The 24258-nt window shown below is 38.3% G+C and overlaps 1 protein-coding gene across 11 annotated transcripts in view; it reads right to left on the reverse strand.

The window, feature by feature from the left end:
• Window positions 1–22809, reverse strand: part of gtdc1 (glycosyltransferase-like domain containing 1) — a 238043-nt gene extending 215234 nt beyond the window's left edge. For 10 of the 11 annotated variants that reach the window (XM_015358382.2, XM_015358381.2, XM_015358373.2 and 7 more), the window contains exons 1-2: window positions 22543–22620; window positions 415–611 (exon numbers count right to left, since the gene is read on the reverse strand). In XM_015358382.2, the coding sequence (XP_015213868.1) occupies window positions 415–593 (179 nt within the window). In that variant the 5' untranslated portion in view covers window positions 594–611; window positions 22543–22620. Of the gene's footprint in view, window positions 1–414; window positions 612–22542 lie in introns of all 11 variants that reach the window. The other variant, XM_015358372.2, reaches the window with a different exon arrangement.
• Window positions 22810–24258: the final 1449 nt, after the last annotated feature.

Raw genomic sequence — 24258 nt, forward strand, 5'->3', positions numbered from 1 at the left:
GGACATGGACTTTCAATTCAGAATCAAATTCAAGCACTGGGAAAGGGGGAGGCACACAGAGTTCATGGAGAACACCACATTTGCATTCAAAAACATATTGTTCATCATCATCATTTCATGCTCAATTCATGCTGTTTTATAAAATTACAGTTATTAGCATGTACTGTTTCCAATTAGATCATTAAAGTTACTCGCCACAAACTCAAAGATTTTAACATATCTGTATGTATATAGATACTAAATATAATCTTACTTTGAAATGTCAAAACATGTGATATCTGATACTGTTAATGATATAACAGAAGTAATTTGGTTTAGAGTAAAATGAGGAGAATTATGAAGCTAAAGGTCAGCGCTGAACTGGACCTAAAATCCTACAGCAGTTCTTGTAGTAACTGTCAGCACAGTACTGACCTGTAGGTGACACTGTGGGGAACAGCCTGCATGAAATACAGAGCAGCAGTTCTTGCCCTCCAGTGCCATTTCTTGGCTGGTAAAGAATAGGTGACACAGTCTTTCACATTCTCCTGGAGCAGGTCGATCAGCTGCTTATGGGAGCCCCCATAGAAGGCTTCAATCAGCAGAACACTCATGGGAATATTGTCTGTGTCCTGAAACACACACAAACAGAAAACACAGTCCAATATGTGACGTCAAAATAAAAACAAGTGATCAGAACAAATTGGCAGTGCGGAGTCAGTGGAAGCATTCGGATGTCTCAATGTGGTTCCAGGACCATCCCATAACAAACAGCCAGGCTAAAACACAAAACTGTGGCCTGATCTCGTCAGACTCTAGAAGCTAAGGAAAATTGGGCCTGGTCAATACCGGGATGGGAAATCCAGGTAGCTTCTGCAGGTGTTGCTGGCACTCAATTTCTAAACCAGCGCCCCAGTCTGGTACCCAGAGAGACTGCACCTTAGGAGATGCTCTCTTTCAGATGAGTTGATGGAACCAAGGTGCTGACTACTTGCAAATTAAAGATCCTATGATCCTGTTCATAAGAGTAAGTGTGTTAACCATAGTGTCCAGTCTCCACAGCGAGCTGACAACCTAGCTTCCCTAAAGTTCTCTTAATTCAACTGCTAAACCCATTTCCCGGTTCTCCACCTGTACAATTGGCACAGAATGGGTGCCCAGTGTCCCCTGATGTGTCCCCTCCCACTTTGACCTATGAAGCACAGTGATTGCGTCTGTCTCGCTGGTTTAAACTGGCTATGACATGCTGATGAACCCCAATTAGGATGAAATGGCCGTCCATGGCTGTTATCTTTAACCTCATATACACAAAAGGCAGAATGAGAAGTCTCTGTACAGCTCTGTCCCCGAAGTATTGTAATACAACAAAAAAACCTAACATACATTCTCATAGTAATCATACAGTCTTAAAAACAAACTTAACCTGGTGTTCCTTATAAAATACCTTTGTATATAGAGAATAATTTTACATTTGATAATCTATTTTATTTCGGATAACATCATAAGGAAATTTCCATTTGCTGGGAAGACATGTAATGTGTTAATATGGTATAGGCTGAAATTTAATTTAATCAAAATTTCAGTTACTTATTAGCATAATAAAATAGCATTATGAATAAAATGAATATAGCCAGCTCAACTGCAGATCTCTTAAAATGACTGTATTTTGATGGAAAAGTATGCCTTTGCATTTTTTTCAGAAAACAAAACACTGGCTAATGTTCTAGAAACCACACGATTTTCAGGAAATTCGAAAAGGTCTGCTATTATTTGTTTCTGATTTAAAACCCACAATCAATAAGTGGGAAGAAATAAATTTACTGAACTTATCATTCGCCTACAGTATTTCCAAACATAGTTCACATTTTGGTAATTTTTGCTATAGACAAAATCTTTAGTCACATCTTTTGCAGTCAACAACAGCAAAGATGTACTTTCAAGAAGTGCACTATGGAACTCTATAGCAGCATATTTCACACTTGTGTTGAAAGCGATAAAAGTGCATACATTGCAAATACGGATTAAGAGCATACATAGATCGCATAAGTATTTAATGTGCAATACCACATTTACTGTGAAAAAGTCCCTTTCTGAAGAACCCAAAACTTAATTTGGTTTTGATTGCTTAAGGTAATGACATTTTACAAAAAAAAATTTAGTCCAAGTACACAGTTTTCAGCCTCTAAAATATTCAGTTTTTTAAACTGTTAGGGGCACTTTAGATCACGTATCATTAAATTATTTTCTTTTGAACAGAACCACTGTTTTGGCAACTGGAACAAATGTGAACTGGAAAATAATGCCCATGCTCACATTTATGAGCATACTACTGAAAGGGAATTTCAATGACCAGAATACTAAGATTCTTATGAATCTTCACAATACACATGAACACCCATCCATTTTTTAAATGCTTTCTCCAAAGCAGGGTTGCGGTGGAGCCAGAGCCTATGCTGGTAAGCTACGGGTGCAAGGCAGGATGCTAGTCCAACACAGGGCACGCACACACCTGGGCAAGTGTTCCCAGTGTTCCGTGTCTTTGAACTGTGCGAGGAAACCAGAGCACCTGGCAAAAAACCCACACGAACACGGGAAGAACATGCAGTGAAGAATGCACGCACGGAGACAGCACACCGGGTCTGGAACCGAACCCAGGGCCCCAGAGCTATGGGGAAACAAGACTAACCAGTGCACCACCATGCCACCCATGCATAACCATACATAAAAAATAATATGAATGATTTACATAAATGCAAACTTAAACATATATATTCAATTCAAATAAAATACGAGTAAACAAGTAAAAATAAGTATTTAGCTAAACTTAAAGCAAGTGTTAACATTTTATACCATTTTACAGACTCTTGAAGTTTCTCAATTACTCAGTTACTACTGTAGTACAATGCATCTGATCTGAGTCAGTTCCTCATGTATTCATCAACATCAGTTTCAGTTATCTAGAGTCATTAGACAGCAGTAAAAAAAGAAACACTGTGTCAATGTAAGGTACTGTAATATAACTGTCACAAAGACTGTTATAAGAGAAGAGAAAATGTCCACCTGTTTTCCTAGAAATCAGTGTACAGCTTACTGGAGTCACCTAAAACATAAGATCTCCCAGGATAAAAAGTTTCAAATTAGAGAAAATTACAGACACAAGCCATATTTGCTGACTTGCATCTAGCATTTTGGAACAGAGAAACTAAAATAAAATGTTGTAAAATGTTAAAATGTAAAATGAATGTCAAAATCAGTTTGTGTGTCTTGTATTTCATTCTTGCATGTATCGCCTGTTTTAAAATGAATTTTGAAACTGGTATTATGCAATGTTATGAATAAAGCAGCCAACTACTACACTTGCAGTAAACAGTATTGCCAGCTTCTGTAAAGCTGGTAAAGTTATTTATGTTCTAGGATATTGATCCTAGGGGATGGCATTAATGTGAGGTTGTTTTTCAGCTTGATCTGTTTCTGTTTTATTTTTTTAAATCCCTTTTTTGTTCTGAGTTTGGGGAAACTCAGATCTGTTGCACGCCATTAGAAATGAGACTGAAGAGCCAGTCTCTATAAGCAGCATGCAGTACCTTGACCTAGTTAAACGAGGAATAGCAGAAAGTTTTGAAATATTAAAAAGTGTGAGGGGTTTCTCCTTGGGCAAATCCAGTGGGATACGCACCACAGGGTTCAATGTACAGGATGCAGATCAGGGGAAAAACCAAAGTTTGGTTTTGCTTCCAAACAGCATGATGGTCAGTCCATGGAATCAGCATGACTTTTTCCTTTAACTTTACTACTCTAAAGGAAAGACACAAACATCCAAGACAACTTGGCATATGACTCAGAAATGTGCTGCTTCCCTTAAGTTGAAGTTGAGTTCAAGACACTAAATCACACTCAAGGATGAAATTGTCCAGTCCTTGTGACTTTTTAATTTTAACAAAATCTATTCAGTACTGTTTTTGCAGAAATTTCTGAACATCTTAATTTGAGATTTCTTGTTTTATTTCTTAAATCATCTTTTATTTCTTCACTTTTAAACCAAGGCGAAGAAACTACAAATCTGCACCGGAGACAGCTTCTTAAGATAGCTGCTCGCCTTCTATTTCACAGAAAATAGCAAGCACAAACACACACACTCACACACGCAATGTAAGTTTCTATTTTAAATTTTAGGAAAAATTACAACATGTTTTTGGGGATTCCCACCTTCCCACCTGTTATTATTAGTGGGCATTTCACATGCAAATGAATTTCACCTACCACATTCCATTTCACTGTCTAAAACAAGTTCACCAATGTGTTAATACAGTACAAAAACAGGACATGAAAGGGGTTTCTGCTGTACCACACTCCCACACTCCTATGTGATTCATTAGGGAATCCCCAACGTAGGAGACCTCCTCGTAAAAATAAACACATGAAATGTGTTGAACACAATTTATTTTTTAAAGTACTATCAGGGTAAGATGATAGCACACGAAAAAGAGACAAAGGGAATGATTTTTTTTTCACATCAGCAAAACAAACGCCTCATTATGGTAGGTTTAGATCTGAAAGACGAACGAGTGATTGGAAATAATCTTCTCATTTTGATTCAGTGAGAAAAAGATAAATATCTGGTTCTTGTTCAAAGGCGGCTGGCTCGCGAGCGCGATAAGAAAGTCTAACAAAGTGAAATTAAAAGGAGAGTCAAAAATGAAGAACCGTCAGCAGACCAAAAGTTGAGGCCCACAACAACGTTCAAAAGTTCACTGCAATGAAAGCGTTCTTTGTGCAAAAAAAGGCGTTTGACATAAGTAAAATACTCTATGGAGAAGGAAGCCAAATATGATATGTAATTTCCTAACATACAGGTCATCCTTTTATTGTTTGATGAACTTGGCACAAAAAATGAAGCACAAAAATTGTGATCTGCCAGCTCAACTGGGCTCCCACAAGGTTGCTGTTGGTTTCATCTGATGAGTGCTAAGGGTTAATAATTTGAGCAAAAAATAGAACAATTCCCCAGATCGCTTTCTTAATTGCTAATTACTACATGATCTAAACACATTCGCTTCCCAACCGCAGCATCCTAAGTGCTAGTTTGTTTTGGGTTTCTTGACTTGGAAAAAATGACATTACATAAAATGAAAAAAAAAATGACCTGGAGCTGAAATAAAGAAAGATGTTTTTCGTATGACCCAGTAATAAATTGATTTAGTCTGCACTGATTCAACTGAAAAAAAAAGGATTATTGGTTTTCTGTATTTTTCTAATTAGTCTGTTACTCTCCATATTGCAATTGGATGGTTCCACTTGACCACTAAACACATAAAGAGAGAGCTCGAAGGTATATAATTACAGCCAAACAACACAGAAGGTGGAGGGGCAGAGGCAACGCACACCAGGACAAGGGGAAAGGAGCTTCAGAAATGATTTTCTTATTGTATAAATCATCAGAGGGATGTTCTTCTGCCTGGTCTGGGCACAGGACGGCACTGAGGAATCCCTTCTGTGGTCAACCGATTCAAGTGGAGCTGATTTTTTTTTTACCCCGGCTTGCCCACATATAGACTTTCAGCAGAATAATACTGACCAAAACAGCAGGTAGAGTGATGCGATATTAGTGTCACACAAATAACACGTTTGAGATCGGGTGTGACTTCCAATGTCCTGGAACTGTTTAAGATGTACTAGACAGTCTCTCCGACTGAACTTCACTGAACGACACGGCGAGATCTGAATGGATCTGGACACAGCCCGTGCAATATAGTCACTACCTTCACAAGTCAAGAATGATTCGACATTAGCTGGGCCTTGCTAATGTTGAGACACACAACTACAGCCACAAAGATGGGCAAGGCACTGAAAACAATCAAAATTATTTATTATTATTGTATAAATCATCATTTAAATCCTGATCATCTTTTAAATTCGAAAATAGATTGTTTTACTTATCAGTGTCATTTAATTTTGATTTAAATGATCATTACACATTTTAAATCTGATTGTACTTTTGCTATTGAATTTAATCAAGAAAACATTTAAAGTTCACTAACCTTAACATTTGTGTCACTGTCTGCTTCACAAAAACCTTAATAATCCAGATATAAAACAAATTCTTATGAATATTCTAAGGTTCTACATAATAGATGCATCTTGCAGATGAAATGTTTGAACTTTGCTTTATTTTTCCACTGTTTGATTTCTATAAAATATTGCATCACAATAAATTATTCATGTCAATTAGCTTTTCATCTTCTAAGATACAAACTCATGTGATCCTTTTAACAACTATTTATTTCATACTAAAACAGAATTTTCCCTAGAAGCGTACGGCTATTGCCTGAGGACATATTTCTTAAATAAAAGCATCAGATCTTTGCATACCTAAAATTTGCATATTAAAGGAATGAGCTATGAGTATTAGAAGAATTAGGCATCGCAATCTAATCATTGCCTACCTCTGACTGGAATTAGAAACTCTTTTGGGTCTCCCTTTTGAGGCGAAATACTATACAATGTTCACAAATTAGGAGCATCTTTTCAAGATCATTATTCTCAGGACTATTCAACTGTTCAACTCACTTCCTTCATGCTCACAGCCTCACTGTAACGTTTTTTATTTCTGACAACTCAATCTCCTAAATTAATGGAAATGTTATAAGGATGAAAAAATACTCTTTACCTTTTAAAAATGAGAAGAATGAACTAGCCTTAATGATTTTCCTCTGTTAGAAAGGGGCACCATTCATCTGGGTAGTTATCAGAAACTTGTAACTAATGCAAACAGAGATGATGTCCTTAGAGTTTAAAAACTGGTGCTGTGGATAAATACCTATTATTTCTACACGTCTAAACAAACTGTCTCTGACAGATGCTATTTTTTTTATCATGTACAGTAATAAGAATGAAAAAATTGCTTGCTCCCACAGAGCAAGCCGCAGTATTTCCAACACTTTTGTAATTCTAAGTCATACAGTATTAACGCTAATTATTATTGTAACAATAATAAGTATAATTAAGTGCTGATCCCTTGCATTTGATTAGCACGTTTCATCCCAAATCATTCCAAGAACTTTCCATACAGGAGGCGACCCACTTCATCCCTCTCAGAAGAGCCCCCCCACTTGGGTGACACAGCGCAGACACTCTGCACCCGCAGCCCCAATAAACAAAGGATCAGGTGAAGCGAGAGACAAATTCACCTGAGGTAATAAAGGGGTATTTATTCAGGAAACGAAGACGAACACCCCTACTCTTTCATACAGTGCCATAGATTCTTTAAAGATCAAGTAGTACCTCAAATTCAGCAACCTAGTTTTCCTCAGAGGTCTCCCATCCCAGTATTGACCAAACCCAGCCTGACTTAGATTCTGAAAAGTGACTGCAAGAAGAAGCCTGTAGACCAAGTTACAGGGTGAAAACAAGTCTATTTATGTTAGTTTTATTCATCAGTTCATTGAACCACTGAAGAGGTGCATCAGAATCCACCTCTGATAGTTCAGAATCTCATAGTTCTTGCTTCACTTTTTTGACTACTGCACAGGAACATTTAAATAACTGCAGATAATTATCTTCTTACATAGTTTAAGACAAGAGATCTTTTTCAGAAAATACACTGAAAGTAATTCTGCATTATGTACTTACTACAACTTGTTTTATGTGCGTTTTTATTATAATTCTCAAATTCAATAAATATAGTGTTGTTTTTTGACTGCTAAGGATACAGACTCTGAATGCAGGACTAAGAATAAAGAACTGGATCCCGGAGATGGTGGAGAGGGGTATAAGTGAAACTGGAGTATGAAATTTCATCTACAACTGACAGACATTAAAATGTAATGTTGATACTCCTGCTAGCTAAGCACAAATACTCATTTTATCACACACATTTATATTTATTAGATGGGATATAGTAGAAGATAGAAATGATGAAGGTATAGGCTATTTCATATTAAACAGACCCCAATTAAATGATGTAATTGCAATTAAGAAAGATTTCCTCATCATAAAGACAGGAAGTGATAAAAAGATAAAACCACTCAGCATTACTGTATAACCAACACTGGCTTCATTATTTAGGCTACAATCCAGTTTACAAATGGCATCCTATAGCTCACAGAGCACTGTGTTCATTATTATCATACAAGAGCAACTCTATTGATTTTGGAATGGAATGAAGCTTGATTTCAGCTGTTTGAAATGGACAATAAGAATGATCACGGTCTTCGTACTAAAGACTGAGAACTGACTGCTTGCAACAGAGCTGTAGCAAGCTTCCTCCTCAGAGTCAGCTATATTTTATGAGAGGAAGGGAAGAATCCTGTATATTCCTAGTAATGTCAGTAGTCAATCTCTAGTTTTGCATTTAATTAGTGACAGTTAAAGGGATAGAATCATTTGACTAACAAAAGCAAAATCAATCTGAGCTGGACTGTAATGGGATTAAAGATCTCCAACCAATACACTGCAATTACATTACGATGCATTATAATAAAGACGGTAATAAAACTTTTACTTCTATTACAACTAGAATCACAAAAACATAAAACAGCAATTTTTAGGAAACTAAAGTCAGTTATACATCTACTGAATGTATGTATTAATTCATATTCATAATCTATTTGACCTAAATCATACAAATTGAAAATTGTTTTTGTGCTATAACATTGATAATGTATTACTTTTTTAAAGAATACTAAATACTAAAACCAAATGGCCACCAAAATGTACCTCTTATTCTTAAGAGGCACTGACTCATAAAGGATGTCACAATGTATTTTTTTCACAACACTGTCTTAGCTTATCCTGTCTGTACAACTGCCAAGAACAAGATGTACCACCACAAGATTTTTTTTTTTTAGAAAGCATCACCTTTTAACTCATTGCTACAACAGTGCTGACACAAGTGAATACTCTATAAGGTGATATCACTTTTTTGACTAAACACACAAATCTTTAAATCTTGCCATTACTTATTTCCAAGGGTTTTATCACATTACTGTATGACGGTCTTGGCATTTACGACTAGATAAGGAACAGAAACACATTTGAATAACGGGTTACACGTAAACTAAGAGAGCTAGAGTGAGGATCTCTGCCTTAAGATCGTCTTTAAATCACATTTTCAACCACTTAAACGCATATTCCAAACCACTTACTAGAGCTTCTCTTTGCTGATTCTACCCACTGGAAAGGTGCTGTCAAGCACTGTATTTGGCACCTACATTCTGCTGTCCCTTCCACTGACAGAAGCAGAGAACAAGGGAAGGTGACCAGGACAATGCACTCCAAGCCACTCTCCCAGGCAAATCTTACAGCCCATTCTGATATCTGGATCTGGCCTCTGAGACAGCAGCTCACCTCCTTTCTCAAGTGCAGGGAAGCAGGGTCGCATTCTCCACCTTTTCTGGTGCAAGGACCAGTGCCAACTGTGGACCCACTCCCATTGTGCACAGGGGACACAGAGGGTAGCTCAGGGCCTTCAGGAATTGCAGCAGCACACCCCAACTGGTAGCCAGTTGTCACTCCCTTCCAATTTAGGGGTTAGCAGCCCCTCCTTTCTTTCTGGAGACTTAAATGTCACCTTCTTGGGATCTCGGGACAATGTGCTCAGCCCCCATCCTGCTCTGGAGACACCTGGGTCTCATCTTCTTTCTCCAATACTCCCGGAGGGCTCCTCCCCTGCGGAGACACTGGGTAGGCCTGAGGCTGGGTAGGCCTGAGGCTTCTCCTCATTGAAGAGCTCCAGCCATGGAGAGATAATCAAGGCTTGATGTCACAGGCTCGGGCCATAGTGGCAGCAGGAAATGTGGGCACAGCAGGCTCTTACTGATGCAGTTACCAGTCCACATCCATCATGTCTTGGAGAGCTTTAATGAAGCTGTTTAAACATGGCTGCCATAGTGCCTTATATAACCTTGACACACACCTGAAGAAGGCTCCAACACTGATATATATTTTTTAGCGTAGGATTAATTTCAACATGTTCCTCTGCTGCTCACCGACTGACTATTTTAATACTCCCACTCCAGATTTGAATTCAGAATTAAACCTTCTGTGATCATTTTTGGTGCAACTACCACTTTAATTTGCTTGTTTCTAGGTTTTGGTTAAGTGACTAAATCTATATACTACAGCGTGTGTCCATTATCACACAGATTGGAGGAGTGTTTGTAAAAACTACAAATAGACAGACTGTGTGTTCTAACATAGTCACTTTAAATATAAAGAATTTAGACTATGATATGGAAGCACAATTTTCAAAGGCACTGTGCATCTCCAGTGACCTCTACAATGACCGAGTTCCCTTTATACAGCTCTTTATTAGCTATCTACAATGAGTGTTACTGTTGTATATTTTGTCATCCTCAATCCAGCCTGACACTGTGGAGGTCAATGGTGATGCAATCCCTCCACAGGGCTAATTAATCTTTCATATGAGATCAGTTTAAATTTCTGCACAAGTCACAAGGAAGACAGCAGATTGAAGCAACACTGATCACTTAAATGAGCTTTGGAGGAAACACTGAATGTTCTGTTGAGCACCAACTTATATGCTTAGCCTAACAATACACTGTTGAAATAAAATATATGAGAAAAAAATAAAAGATAACACATTTGTATCTTTACATTTCACACTTTAAACTACTGAAATACTTTTTAGAACACAGCAAACACTTGTAAGCTGCATACACAGAGGATGGAAACATTGCCCTGTGTGGGGTTGTAACCTCTCTAATGTTCTTAAACCATATTTTTAGTCATTTAGAAAATACAGAAGCCAGCTGTCCCAAGACCTACAGCCTGGGTACTGGTGCTTCAAACTTTGGCCTTTCCGGCTACAGCCAGGAAATTTGAATGGTGGAATAGCAATAGTAGGTCTATTCACACAACGTTCACCAGTCCAAACTGAAAATCTACAAATCTTTCCCTTTCCCTGGGCAGACCCTTGTTCACCTCAGTTTGTCTCCCTCTTTCTCCCTAGTACAGTGCACTCCATGAAGACTTGCTCTCATCCCCAATATTCAAACATGAAGTCTTAAAATATATCTTGCAAGATGCATGCACAAGAATTTACACATTGCTCACAGCTCTGCATGCATCAAGTTTTCAGAAATGCACACAGTTTTGAAAGTATATACTGACTGCATTCACATTATACAAAAAAGTAAGGAAAAAAAGATACTCAATAGTCATCTGAAACATACTAACCGAAAAAAATAAGTGAGTCCAAAAATGACCTTTCAGGTTTGTACACAAAATGAGAAATTCTATTTAACTTTATTGTACATCTTCCTGAACACAGCTTTTTATATTCATGAATAAAATATTCATTGTAAATTTAATTCTAATTATCAGATCATTATAGTTTTACAATAATAAGTAAATATATTAGCTTGCAGTCAACACATTTGTACACATTAGGGACTACAGAGTATCACAAGGATTTGGATTCATCACAGCTATTTCCTGGAAATAAATGCTTTGCATTACACAGGAGACGACAGGAGAGTTACAGTAAACCCAGCTTTGTTATGTAGCTCACAACCTCACACACAGCTTGCAGGTTGGACCCAGCTGATATCTTTTGCTGGACATAAGAGGCCACCATCCGTTTTCAACTTCAGTTATTACAGGAAAACTCAGTCATTGTTAGCAGACTTACTCCCCTCTCATCCTTTGACATAACCAGATAACACCTGTTACAAGAGGGCAGAGTCCCAGTGAAAAAACTGATTTGAAATGTCTTGTAGGCTCCTTGCTCCTGGTTTAATGAACTAAAAACTACACCCACACAACTGTTTGCAGCCTTTCCTGTGCAAATTTGGTGATGATTACAAGCAATGAAAGCAGAGGGGGGTCAAAAAAATGCAGATCTGACTTTCTATCAATAAAATTATTTTTCCTATTTAAAGTTTTAATTAAAATGTTTGCTTTTGAGCATATCTATGAAAATATATCTGTAGTTTTATCCAAAAGGAAAACCTTGAGCTTGTGATTACTATCCATACCCAGCAGCAAAGTGTTTTCACACAAGCATAGTGCCAGTGTTTCAACAGAAATAAATAGTCCCATATATATATATGACAAAATTCCATAGCCATAAAAGACTAGATGTTAAAAATAATTACACAGGTTTTGTAACACATTTGCATAGCTTTCAATGTTCCAGGTAATTTAAGTTCTTAATTTTCACCTTTTTTTTGACAAAATGTGACTGCCTTCAGTTGAAGTTAATTGTTCACATAAGAAAAACTCTTAACAAAATATCGTCTGACGAAGAACTCAACCCTAACATTAGTGAAGTCTGGAGGGATGCAGTGTAACAGAGCTATGCACCATCACTGATTCATCCATTAAAAGAGTCATGAAACTCCGACAGGCAAAAGGGTAATCCTGTTAATTAAGCTGATTAATAATAAGTTTTTAGATGAACACAAAAACATGTTTCTCAGGTCTGCTACTTCATGTTGCTCATTATGAGATGTTTGTATTGCAAAGTGCTATAAGATTTAATAATGGCACTTCAAACAATTTAGAAACCTTATGTTTCTCCTTTATTGTACTGATAATAAACAGTTAAATAATAAGGACCATCACTGTCAGAATAGAGGCAGACAATCTGCTGTTTTTCCCTCCTCAGATGGTATTTGCTACAAACTGACCACTTTCTCAAGTGGCCAAGTTCGCAAAATAAATGTCTTAAACTGCTTTATATGAACAATCCTTGAATTTCTACATGTAATGAACAGGACATCTTTTATCAGGACAATACTTCATACAGTTCAACACAAAAATGGTCTGCCACTCAGAAACACCCAGAACAGTAATCAAAGCTATTCTTCCCCACAGAGTGTGGCTTTATTATGGGCAGAAACACTTATCAAATAAAAACCTTTGTCACTTAATCATCACTTTGTCACTTAACTTTGTCATTTAATTTTCTAAAGAATGCCAAGTCAAAAACATGGGATCTGCCTACCTGAAAATACAAAGTGATGGTCAGAACACCACCAGTCAATCAACTGTATTTACAGCTTTTTTATAATTTAACAAGCATCACATACATAACATCTAGTAGAGGGAAACATTATTTGTATATTTTACACCTTTTCAAAAATGCATTGTTACCACTCTTGTACGTGACTACTGAAGAAGCTAGAAGCAATGGGTAACACCTGGATGTGTCAACATTTCTGGTCTTTGGGAGATTCAAAGCAAGAAGATGTTTGCTGAGATATAGGGGGTGCCAAGATTCAGTGATCAACTGTAAACTTTACCTAGGTTGACCTTAATAATCGAGTTCCGGTTAAGTGTCAATTTACAGTGTCAGTGTCAATGCCACTGTGGCTAAGGATCTGAGCCTGTGGCGGGAAGGTTGCTGGTTCAAATCCCACGGCCAGCAGAGGAATCCTACTCTGTCGGACCCCTGAGCAAGGCCCTTAACCCCAACTGCTCCAGGGGCACTGTACGATGGCTGACCCTGCGCTCTGACCCCTAGTTTCCCTCCCTGCCTGCCTGTGTGTCTCATGAAGAGCAAGTTGGGGTATGTGAAAAGACAAATCCCTAATACAAGAAATTGTATATGTTAGGATGTTTATAAAGAAGGTGTAAAAAAGGTAGGGAAAAAGCAACAGGAGGGATGTCAAGGGGCGGAAAAGTAGAAGGATGCTTCCTGTTTCTGGTGATTAGGACGTAGTCCTCTGAAATCCCTTGTTAGAAAGTTTGAACATAGTGTAACTTGTAATTTCTAAGTAGTTTAATGTGTAGATGGTCATCGTTAATAAATGTTTGTTTAACCGACTGTGTCTGAATTATTGCGCTTTTCACCAAAGCTATGCCAGAGAACAAAAAACTCATGTGCCTCTAATTATACCAACCACTCGGATACATTCTTGGCCAAACCTTTACAAGTTTGGGGTTATGATTATTTAATTTAACTACTGATTTATTGGCTTGGTCATTTCTGATATTCACCATTTACATAACCTCTATTCCTAACAGTATATCTGTACAAGAAATGACAAAATCATTATATAAGGACAACCAAGTGTGAACACATGAGAATGCTGAGTAAGTCTGACCACAGCACCACAAGAACTGCCTGCAAGCAACACAATATTTTCCATGGGTGCCTCAGGGATCATGCACAAATCCTGCAGGACACAGCAGCTGAACTCCTTCATCGATAACTGAACTGCCATTATATCCCTCCAGAACAATCGCTGTAGAAGACTCAAGCAGTGCTTCAGAGGTTAAAGGAAAAGGCTGAATTTAAAAAAGAAAAACATCACGAGCCCGACTGACTGACTCAAAAAAACTCTAAGAGCCACAGAGAGAAAGTAATTCATTCTCTCTTTATTATGTTGAATATTTCTTTAGTTAATAATTAAATACTGAGGGCATACATTTTTACACTGACAATATGGTTCCAAACTACAGTAGGCCTATACCTCAAACCTTCCTTATGGACTGAACGTTTTCAAATCTGTCTTCAACTAAGTTCTTCACACAGTACCAATTAGTTCAGCAGGAAAAATGTGTAGATATTTGGGTTTGCCCTGTCCACTGCCCCAAAGGCCACCACAGACACAGGAATTGGTAGAACTTCCATTGAAATTACGACAACCTAAGATTCCCATTGGAATATTTCTACAAAGCCTCATTTTCTCCAGACACGTCTAAAGTCTATATTACTAAAATAAATGCAATTGGATATCTACAAATAAAATAAAGTTACTTATTGAAGAATAGGAGTATTACAAACCGAAGCCACATAGTATACAGTAGTGTAGTATTCCATGGGTCAGATTTCATATATTTTAATTTATAACTCTACAAAAAACAACTGTTCATTCTGTGTCAGCATGACAGTGTGTACATATTTTTAGCCCTGCTGTACCACAAAAGAACAATACATTCTTGCCCACAGCCCATGGCTCAATTTTAATTGTCTAGCTTTAAAATTACTGGATGGCAAAAAAAAGAGGTAATATGAGCTCATCTAAGTTCCAAAGTTACCGAATCACTTCACAGGTGAGCTGGGACTTCGGGAAGAATGGCCATCCATTTTTTGTTGAAAAAGAGTTTATACATATTGTCTTCATGTTTCAGCAAACCAATTATAGACGAAAGGAATTCCTCAACATAAAGACAGCACTTGCCACATAAAATTACATGCAAATTACTATGCAAAATATGCAGTTCTGAATACGCTGGTAATACAGCATCAAAACCTTCTTCTTGTATGAGAATGTTAACACTTCAACAATGCTATTTTCAGTCATTTTACGTAACAGGCTAAGAATGAATAATACTCTCCTCATAGGCTTTGATCTCATATTAGAAAGGGGTGGAAACTTATATTTTCTACAGATTAAGGTTTCAAAGCAGCTGAATGACTGAGAACTGACTTTTTTAATTGAGTAAGTCAAGTGTCTCAGAACTTTAAAGTATCATCTTTATAATTTAACCTAACTATTAAAAAAATATTTCCAAAGCAATACAACTCTAATTGTATGCACCCAAATGTATGTGCTAATCCCTCTTAAGTACAAAGTTATGTACATTCTGTTAGAATACCCACAGAAATGAATATTAACAACATTCTAGACTGAAGAAATTTAATTTAAAATGCCAGTCACGTATTCAGTAAAAAAAAACCTTATACTATCAATTGATGAGTAATGTGTCAGGAAACAAGATGAGGCAAAGAGCACTGGACACTGCTATTGTCTTGATCAACTTACTATGTTTTTTTTTTTTAATTCTGTATCCAAAATTTCCAAAGAATAAAAACGGCATTTACATCTATAGTTCAAAGGTTCGATGCATCGACAGTACATTTACGTTACCAAAGAGTTTGTTGGCTGCAGTAATCAAGACCTCATTGAGAGCCAGGGGACTAGGCTGCTACCCTTGCTCTCTATTCTAATGGTGAAGGGGTGGCTCTATCAACAGGAGTCCCTCATAACAAACCCACTAGACACAACACTGCATACTCTTGCGTACAAATAACTTTCGCTCTTTGATCAGAGACCTGCAAGGTGTAAAAACGCCACCCTTTCAACTCCTGGATAGCACTGGTCATTCTTGTTGCCTTCACCATAAAGTACAGTATGTGTGCTGAAATATACACTGAGAATATATGACTCCGTTTCATATCCAAAATGTCAGGGACAATGAACGCCATCTCATTTTTCAGTTTTTCCCCCGATTAAGATCATATATATTTAATTATACCTTTGAGATAATGTATATTTAAACATGTCTTTCCTTTATGTGACATAAACTCTTTATCAATCACTGTAATTCCTCCCAGGAGAGGAGACTGTTGTTCAAGACTACTAAAGCAGGGGAAAAAAACTACCAGTTTTTCTGTGCATGTTCTTTTAAAATAATTACAATCCTTATAAGGCAGAAGTAACCACATTCAGAGAAACTATAATAATGTATAAGCACCCTAGGATTTATCAGGCAACATGCACACACCCTCTTGAGTCATGTAAATGTTCTTGTAACAGGAGGTCACATTAAGCTGCCATCACACTCACAAACTCCTCATCATTGTCTTTAGTATGCTACTACAGAGGAAAGGTTCTCTCTTCAGGGATGGAAAGGCATTCGTGAATCTAAGGATTACACTAAAGAACGAATAACTCTGTTGTATCCCTTGGCCTGTCTGTAAGGAGGGATGCTAACTTTGCAACAGTACTGCACATCTACGGAATGCAAAAAAATTTTAAACGCTGCAGAGTACAGACTACACATCACCCTTTTTGATTGCACAATTGATCAGTAGTTTTTAAAAAAATATATCTCCTCTCAGGATATTTTGCACCATTACGCACAATTTAACTTAAACCCCTAAAACAACACTGTCAGCACTGAATAATGCAGCTTACCACCATCATCATTCCAGTACTTTATAACGGATTGCCTCGACTTAACAATGAATCAGGAAGGACAGTGCTTACATGTCAGGACAACAGTATTCCCAATGTACAATAAAGGGTCATTTTAAACATTTTCTTCAAAGATTCAGCAGACCTGCATGTACTAATAGTATTTAAGTATTATTCACATAAACAACATTTTCATATTTAAAGATGTTATATAAAAAACATCTGAAATATGTAGCTCTATTCAGAAGGAAACCAAAGTAAGTGCACTTTAATGACTGCCAAACATCTGCAAGTTCATGAAAAAATACTTCTCAGTGTAATGTGCCAAATCATTAAATATGTTGCTATTACATTGTCTTGTTTTTCTCTTTTTTTTTAACTTTGTCTACTTAGATAACCAAGTTGTTTACAACAGGCACAAGTTAGAGTATGTTTAGATTTACCAGTGAATTTTGTGTTACAGAAATCAATATAGAATATTTGCATATTTTAGCCATTTTCAACACACCAAATCCTTACTGTAAATACAGCAGGTGTTACTCAAGAAATGACTCAAAGAAAGTGAATAAACCAAATAATTTAATGGACTTCATCAAAAAATTAACACAAATGAAATTCCTTTTGTTCATTCTGAATTCTGTACTCACACACTCCTAATGCAATATTTAAGTTTCAAGATGAGTATTTACCTTACTCCCAAATCATTACTCATATCTTCTGGCAAAAGATTCACTGTGGTCAATGTAAACCCACTTGATCACAGAGCAGACAGGCAACTGACAAGACTTAGCTCTAGGTTTATTACTGCGTAATCTATGGAAAGCTGAACAAAAATGTAGCCTAGATGGTGATTTTCTGTTATTATTCTCAGATAACTCAAAATCAGGCTCTACAATAAAGCTAATCCCAAATCTTGTAGCAGAAAGAAAAACTAAACATCTGCAGAGATTATTTATTTGCTGGGGGACATCCTTCAATATAGATCTGTAATGAATGCAATGCATTTTGAAACAAAAACCTCTTAAAGATTACTCACTAACATTTAAACTACATGGTAGCTGTTTCCCTAAAGACTTAAAGTTTCATGATGCATCTTAAGAAAATTACCAATAATTATTATATCTGCAAGATATGCCATATTGACCAAAGATACCTTTTAAAATGTGAGCCTGTCTAATTTTAAAAAAGATTCTCCATCTTTTAACAGCTGCAGTAATATGCATTGCTAGACAGAACAGTATTTCTGAGTAAGAATTTGCAATGATAATCAAACTAAAACAATATGCTGAGATACCTTATAAACACCTTACACAGCAAATCTTTACCCTCCTTTTAGTTAACAACAAAAAACAAAACTTCACCAACAAGTATATGAATAAGGATACTTCCTGGAGATCAGCTCCAGTTTTTATTTTAAAAAAAGAGCTAAAAGAAAGAAATATAATTACAACCAATAACGTTAAAAGGCTTATTAAATAAAGTTTGCAGTGCATGAACTGTTTTGAAAAATTACATTTTTGTAATTAATTTTTTGTCATTAGGTCAGATCCCAGTTGGTTGCAGCTGCATGCATGGATTGTGAAAAGTTGCCTATATTTAAGATAAGATAAGATGGGATCACTTTATTAGCCATATACAATTTCTTGCATTAGGAATTCATCTTTTTTCGCATACCCCAGCTTGCTCTCCATGAGACACAGACACACAGACAGGGAGAGAAGCTGGGGGTCAGAGTGCAGGATCAGTTGGGGTTAGGGGCCTCGCTCAGGGGCCCAACGGAGTAGGATTCCTCGGCCGGCCGCGGGATCTGAACCGGCAACCTCCCAGCCACAGGCACAGATCCTGAGCCACAGTGCTACTGCTCCGCCCCATAGAGCTATAGATTTGCTATTTCTGCATTGTAAGGTGAGCAAAGTACTGTCATAGGCCTGTTACTACCATTTTCTATTAATAAAAGCCATTCTGATTTGACAGCAGCCTTGTGTAGAGATCGTCCGCATTCTTATACAGAGCTTATACAATCTGAACATGTCAGCTGAAATGTGAGAAGAAGTGTCCTGTACTCATTTAAAAAAAGCTGAGAAATAACATCAAAACATACAATTCTAGTTGAAGATGTGAATTTCAAACCACGCAGAAATAATACCTAAAGATACTTGCCCACCACAAATATATAAAGCATGGCAGATTGGGCTTTTGTTAAAGGAGATGCATCCATACAGGATAAAGAATACATGCTCATGGAAATTTATGTCAAGCTCACAAATGACAAAACATCCAGTCTGATCGGACAGTATTCATAGGAATAGTCTGGCTGAGAGTTAGTAGTTAAGTGATCCAAGGGTCTTATCCAGCCATTTTGTGAAGAATTCAAAGCTTCTTCCACAATGCCAGGTATCTTGTTCCATTCCCCCACAACCCTTTAGGTAAAGACGTGCCAACTGTTCTTGTTTCGAAACGCTTTTCCACAGTTTTCTACAGGAAAGAAAATTCCTTTTACTCCTAATCATAATGAATCAACAGTTCTCCTCAGAACTGGCACAAGTCAAATGAGAAAACAATCACTCCCACCTTTAAAAAGAGCCTTTTCATTTATCTCATTCCTATTCATAAAGAATTCAGTGTGGGATTTAACGTAACGGATACTGCACTAGATTCTAGCCCTAGTGTTTTGAAAAAAAATTAATCCCAGGTTCTTGATAAATCGGCACCTACAGATTCTATTGATGCCAATTATTTTAAAATAATTCCGCACAGAAATTCAAAACAATTTGTGCCTTTGATATACTGGTTATTAGTATTTGACCCAAATAAGACAAATTACAGTGATCACATCAGAAAACAGAACTATTCCACTTCCAAAGCAGTTGTTCCCTACGGAAAACCCATACGATAAGCCTACAGGTCTTCATTCAGCGCTAAAAGGAATGCTGCATGCACATACAGGCTGAAGGAACCGAATGTCTTCGGTCATAGTCAGGGAAGATTACAAAAAGACTCCACATAAGTAATCTACATCATGGAAGGTATTGTCAAAGTGAACACGAATTGCTTCGTGCTCACAGAAGCACAGGAACAAACCTGGAAGAGTATTTATAACTGGCAGCAGGAGAATGGCAGAGATGTGTAAGGACCAACCAAACCACGCTGCGGAGGGAGAACACCCTGGAGAAGTAACAGCTGGATGGAAGCTGTTGTCAAGCGGACGAGCGCAACGCTCTGGACGAACTCTTCTCATCTGTGTTTTTATTACATTAGTTATAAGCCTTTCTTCACCCATTCTCTTCAAGAGAATCACCCGTTAAGTATGCTGGCGCTGAGGTTTCTGCACACTCTCTTGGGACAGCAATACTGTACATTTTAGGCAAATGACTCTCAAATGACAGTGATAGGCACTGAATTATTGGAAACACTTGCCCTCCAATTTAGAATTATAAGTAGCCTAGCTGTCCTATCAAGATTTGGCTAGCATTTTACTTATGGGAAGATAATTCGATGACAGACTGCATGACGTAACCATGGTGCATGAATGATGTATGAAAACAGGCAATTTTGAAAAATAAAATCATGTCACTGACAGAGAGTTAAAATCTTTAGAATCTGCACTGAAATATGCTCATTCATTAACCAATTACTCCTGGCTTTTAAAGGAACACAAAATAATTACTAATGATGATGTAGGACATTTGTACTAAAGATAGCATTGATAAGGTTAAATAAGTGTCGCTATTATATGCAGCTTATTTATCATATTTAAATCAACCCTATACTATACTGTAGATCATGTTTTATCATAACTGACCACTGAATTAAAGAGATATGATTACACCTTTACTCTCACGCTGGGCCTATCAGCGAATTATACTGTCCTAGAAATGCCTAATGACTGATGTTCCCAGTCCCCAGCTGTGACCCTGCAGACACACTCATGCGCTAGCATTCTAATCACCTGTCAAGTAAACCCAGTGTTGCTGTGCATTAAAATCTGTGTTTGTGCATACTGAACATTCAGGTACATTCACAAAATTCTCACTTTCCTTCAGGAAGACAGGAAAATCGTGCGATTCTGTTCACTGTCACTTACACACTTCTTAATTTTGTGATTAACAAACAGGGAAATTAATTTCATTCAGTGTTCACTGCCTGGCAGAGAACGGGCTATCTATGTGATTCTGTACCTTGCTTGTGAAAATCACCCCACCTCTCCTTCTCAAGAGAGGAAGAGAAACATCCACACAATTTTGAGTCACTGGGTGGTTATTTAGAAAAATTCTTCTAGTCTGCCCAAACTTAAATGGGCAAAGACTTGTGCTGGAAAGAGATTTTGAATATTATTAACACGGTAGAAAGAAACATCCAGCCCAAACTATTAAATTCTGAAATTCTTAAAATTGGTTCCTTTGCTTTGCTTCAAAAGCACACGAATTAAAGTGGGGGGGTAAAATGAATGAAGAAAAATGAACCTCATCTTCCAGCTTTTTTAAGACAACAAATTAACAACAGCTTCTCATTAAGTAGCCAAACTAGGACTAAGGCTCAGTGGTAGAGCATTTCATTTTATACTTTGCCAGTTATTAAAACACAAATGACAAAATTATGCTTTTGCTGTATAGCCAGCATACCTAACTAAACATAAAGGATGAAACAAATTCAAGATGTCTCTGTCCTTGCTGTTTATGTATGTTTTGAGGAAAAAAACCTAGAAACAAGTCCAGTGATTTCTAGAATATTCATATTTGTTACTTTTTACTCAGCTTGCTTTATCGCAGAAGTTAAACGGCCACTGAATTGTAATGGAAACTCGTAAACAGCTAAGGTTTATATGTACTTTTCAAACACGCCGACATGCCCATGCTGCAAAGCGGTTCATGTGAGGTCGTGAGTGGTTAAATTCAGCCACAACAGCCAAAATACCCCCCTTATCACACGGACGGGGCTGCTGGTTCAAAATTAGTTTTAAACAAATTAAAGTGACAACTGGACCCTCATCCCTGGCGGTGTGTCTTTTTACAGAAACAAATAACCGCCTCTCCTCAGCCGGCTGCGCTTGGGCTTCAGCGTGCACGACTCCAAGCGACCTGCCGCACGGGGCGTGATGAATCGGGGTTACCGGCAAATAAAATCCCCGGTCCCCTGGCCTGCATGCAGCGTAAGATAGATGTATATATAGCCGGTTCCTTGACTAAATAAATTCCTAAATACCATAACCCACGGCTGAGGAAAACCTAAGGGAGGGATAACTGCAGCCACGGCGACATCGAAACAGCGAAAGCAGACGAAAACATTACTCCACGACTCCCAATAATTAACTCCTATTTTATTCATCTCCTTACACAACTCGCAGCAGGCTGCCCGCAGTTCTGCATATACAACTACAATAAGTTGAATAAACATGAGTTAGAGGACAGGCTAGAGGGGGGGAGGAGGAAAGGGGGAAAAAAAGTTTTAGCTAAGCGCTTCGAAATCCCAGCGAGCTTAGGACCATGTGCCCCCATTGCAAACAAGCCATTATTTTCTTTCTTTCTGCTTAACACAATGAAGTCCCTAAAAAAAACACCCACACGAAAACAAAAGAGCCGTGTAAACAATGAAGGTTTGTGTCTCCACCCCCCCTCCCTCTTCCCCGGCCGGACCACGCCGCTCCGACATGGCCGCGTCTGGAGAGGGGACTCACCTCTTCCTGGAGCTGCTGTCTCGTCAGCGGGGTGGACACCCCGTGGCGTCGGTGCGTGATGACATCGGCGGGCCGGGGAGGGGAGGGAGAGCGCCGGGGCTGGGCCGGGCTGGGGCCGGGCCGGGGCTGCTGACCTGACGTGAACAAAGGGGTCTGGCATCCGCCTGGCGAGCACCAGGCAGGCTGCTCGGTGCTGGCTCTCACCGGGGAGGTGGGAATCCGGGGAGTGCTTTCTCCTTGAGCACCGTGATGCGCCCCACCAGCTGCTGCACCTCTCCTGCTCTCTTTCTGTGTATTTCAGCATGGGGATGGACCATTAGCGCTGCTTGTCGTATCTTAATGTTTGTCGGAGTTTTACTTGTTCTGTGAATTGCTCTTGCAGCTGGTGTGGGAGCAATGCTCGATATCAACACAGACACACACGTAGCTTTCATATAGTCTGCTGTCTGTCTATATACATATATATGTCTGTGTGTGTTTAAGAGAATTTGTTATTTTTTTAAATAGCTTTTTTTTTTCTCCCGGAGGCTGGGGTGGGATAGGCGCTGTTATTGTGTGTGAACCAGGGGAACCGTGTGACAGGGGCTGAAGACGAGACACATTGTCGGTGCGCAGACCTGACCTACAAACCGAAGCATTCTTGTCTTATCTGCCCCGCACCTTACCAGAGCACGGAGGACTGCATCAAATTAGAACAAAATAATAAAAGCAAGTTGGGAGGGGGGGAGGAGGGCTTAGTTGTCCCCTTCCCACACAGCCCCCTACCCCCTTCGATTAAGGCAGTATTGTTGTCTTTGTGCCCTTAGCTGCTGGCCTGCACCTGCTGTATTCAGCGACACGGGCTCCTCCGTGGAAGTGCTGGCATCCCGACCCCCCCAGTCCGCTTTTGCCCCTGAAATACACATTTTGCCCACTGGCTTTTGCTTCCTTTGAGCCTATTGGCGCATTTTTGCACTTTGTTTTTTGTTGATAATGCTGCTGATGCAGCTCGTAGCTAAATGTCACATGTAGATTTCCGTCCGATGGTGGATCTTCAGAGCTTGGCTTTTTCAGTCCCCTGTCCACTCAAGTGCTGTCCCTGACTGCCTTAATTCCTTAATGGCAGATTACACCGTAAACTTTAACCTGGTTTGTTAGGGCTTTTTAATGCCCTGCAGAGAAGATGGTGCTAGCACATTTACTAAGGTCATAGGATGATGTGGTTCTCTTGATGAGGAAATCAGAAACAGTGCCCAGCCAGTTGGCCATCCACAGCTGAGCGCAATTTGGCTAAAGCCAACAACTGCAAACATCAAAGAAAGGGATTATAATTAGAAAATTGTTGAAAACAAAGACTAATGTAACATATTTTAAGGATTCTGGCACTGACTTTTTTGAGTATTGCATCCACAATCAGGAGGTAACCGTTCAGCTTGATGTGTTGAAACATTAGAAACAAATGCAAATTACATAAGCCTGCAAACACATACAATTAATGCATTAAAGGGTTTACTTTAAACATTTATGTTATAAAATAAGAACCACATTTGAGTGACTGTTTCTTTCCATTAGAAAACCAAAGATCATGCAGCAGATTACCTATTATGTACACACAATACTTAATGTTTGTCTTATTCCTAACAGAATTTCAAGCAGTTTCAATTTTAAATGCACACTCCTGACCACCAGTTTTTTGATGTTGATGTTTTGTTTTTCTGCTCTGGTTTGGAAGATGTA

This window comes from Lepisosteus oculatus, chromosome 12 (assembly GCF_040954835.1).
Source record: "Lepisosteus oculatus isolate fLepOcu1 chromosome 12, fLepOcu1.hap2, whole genome shotgun sequence".
Lineage (NCBI taxonomy): Eukaryota > Metazoa > Chordata > Actinopteri > Semionotiformes > Lepisosteidae > Lepisosteus > Lepisosteus oculatus.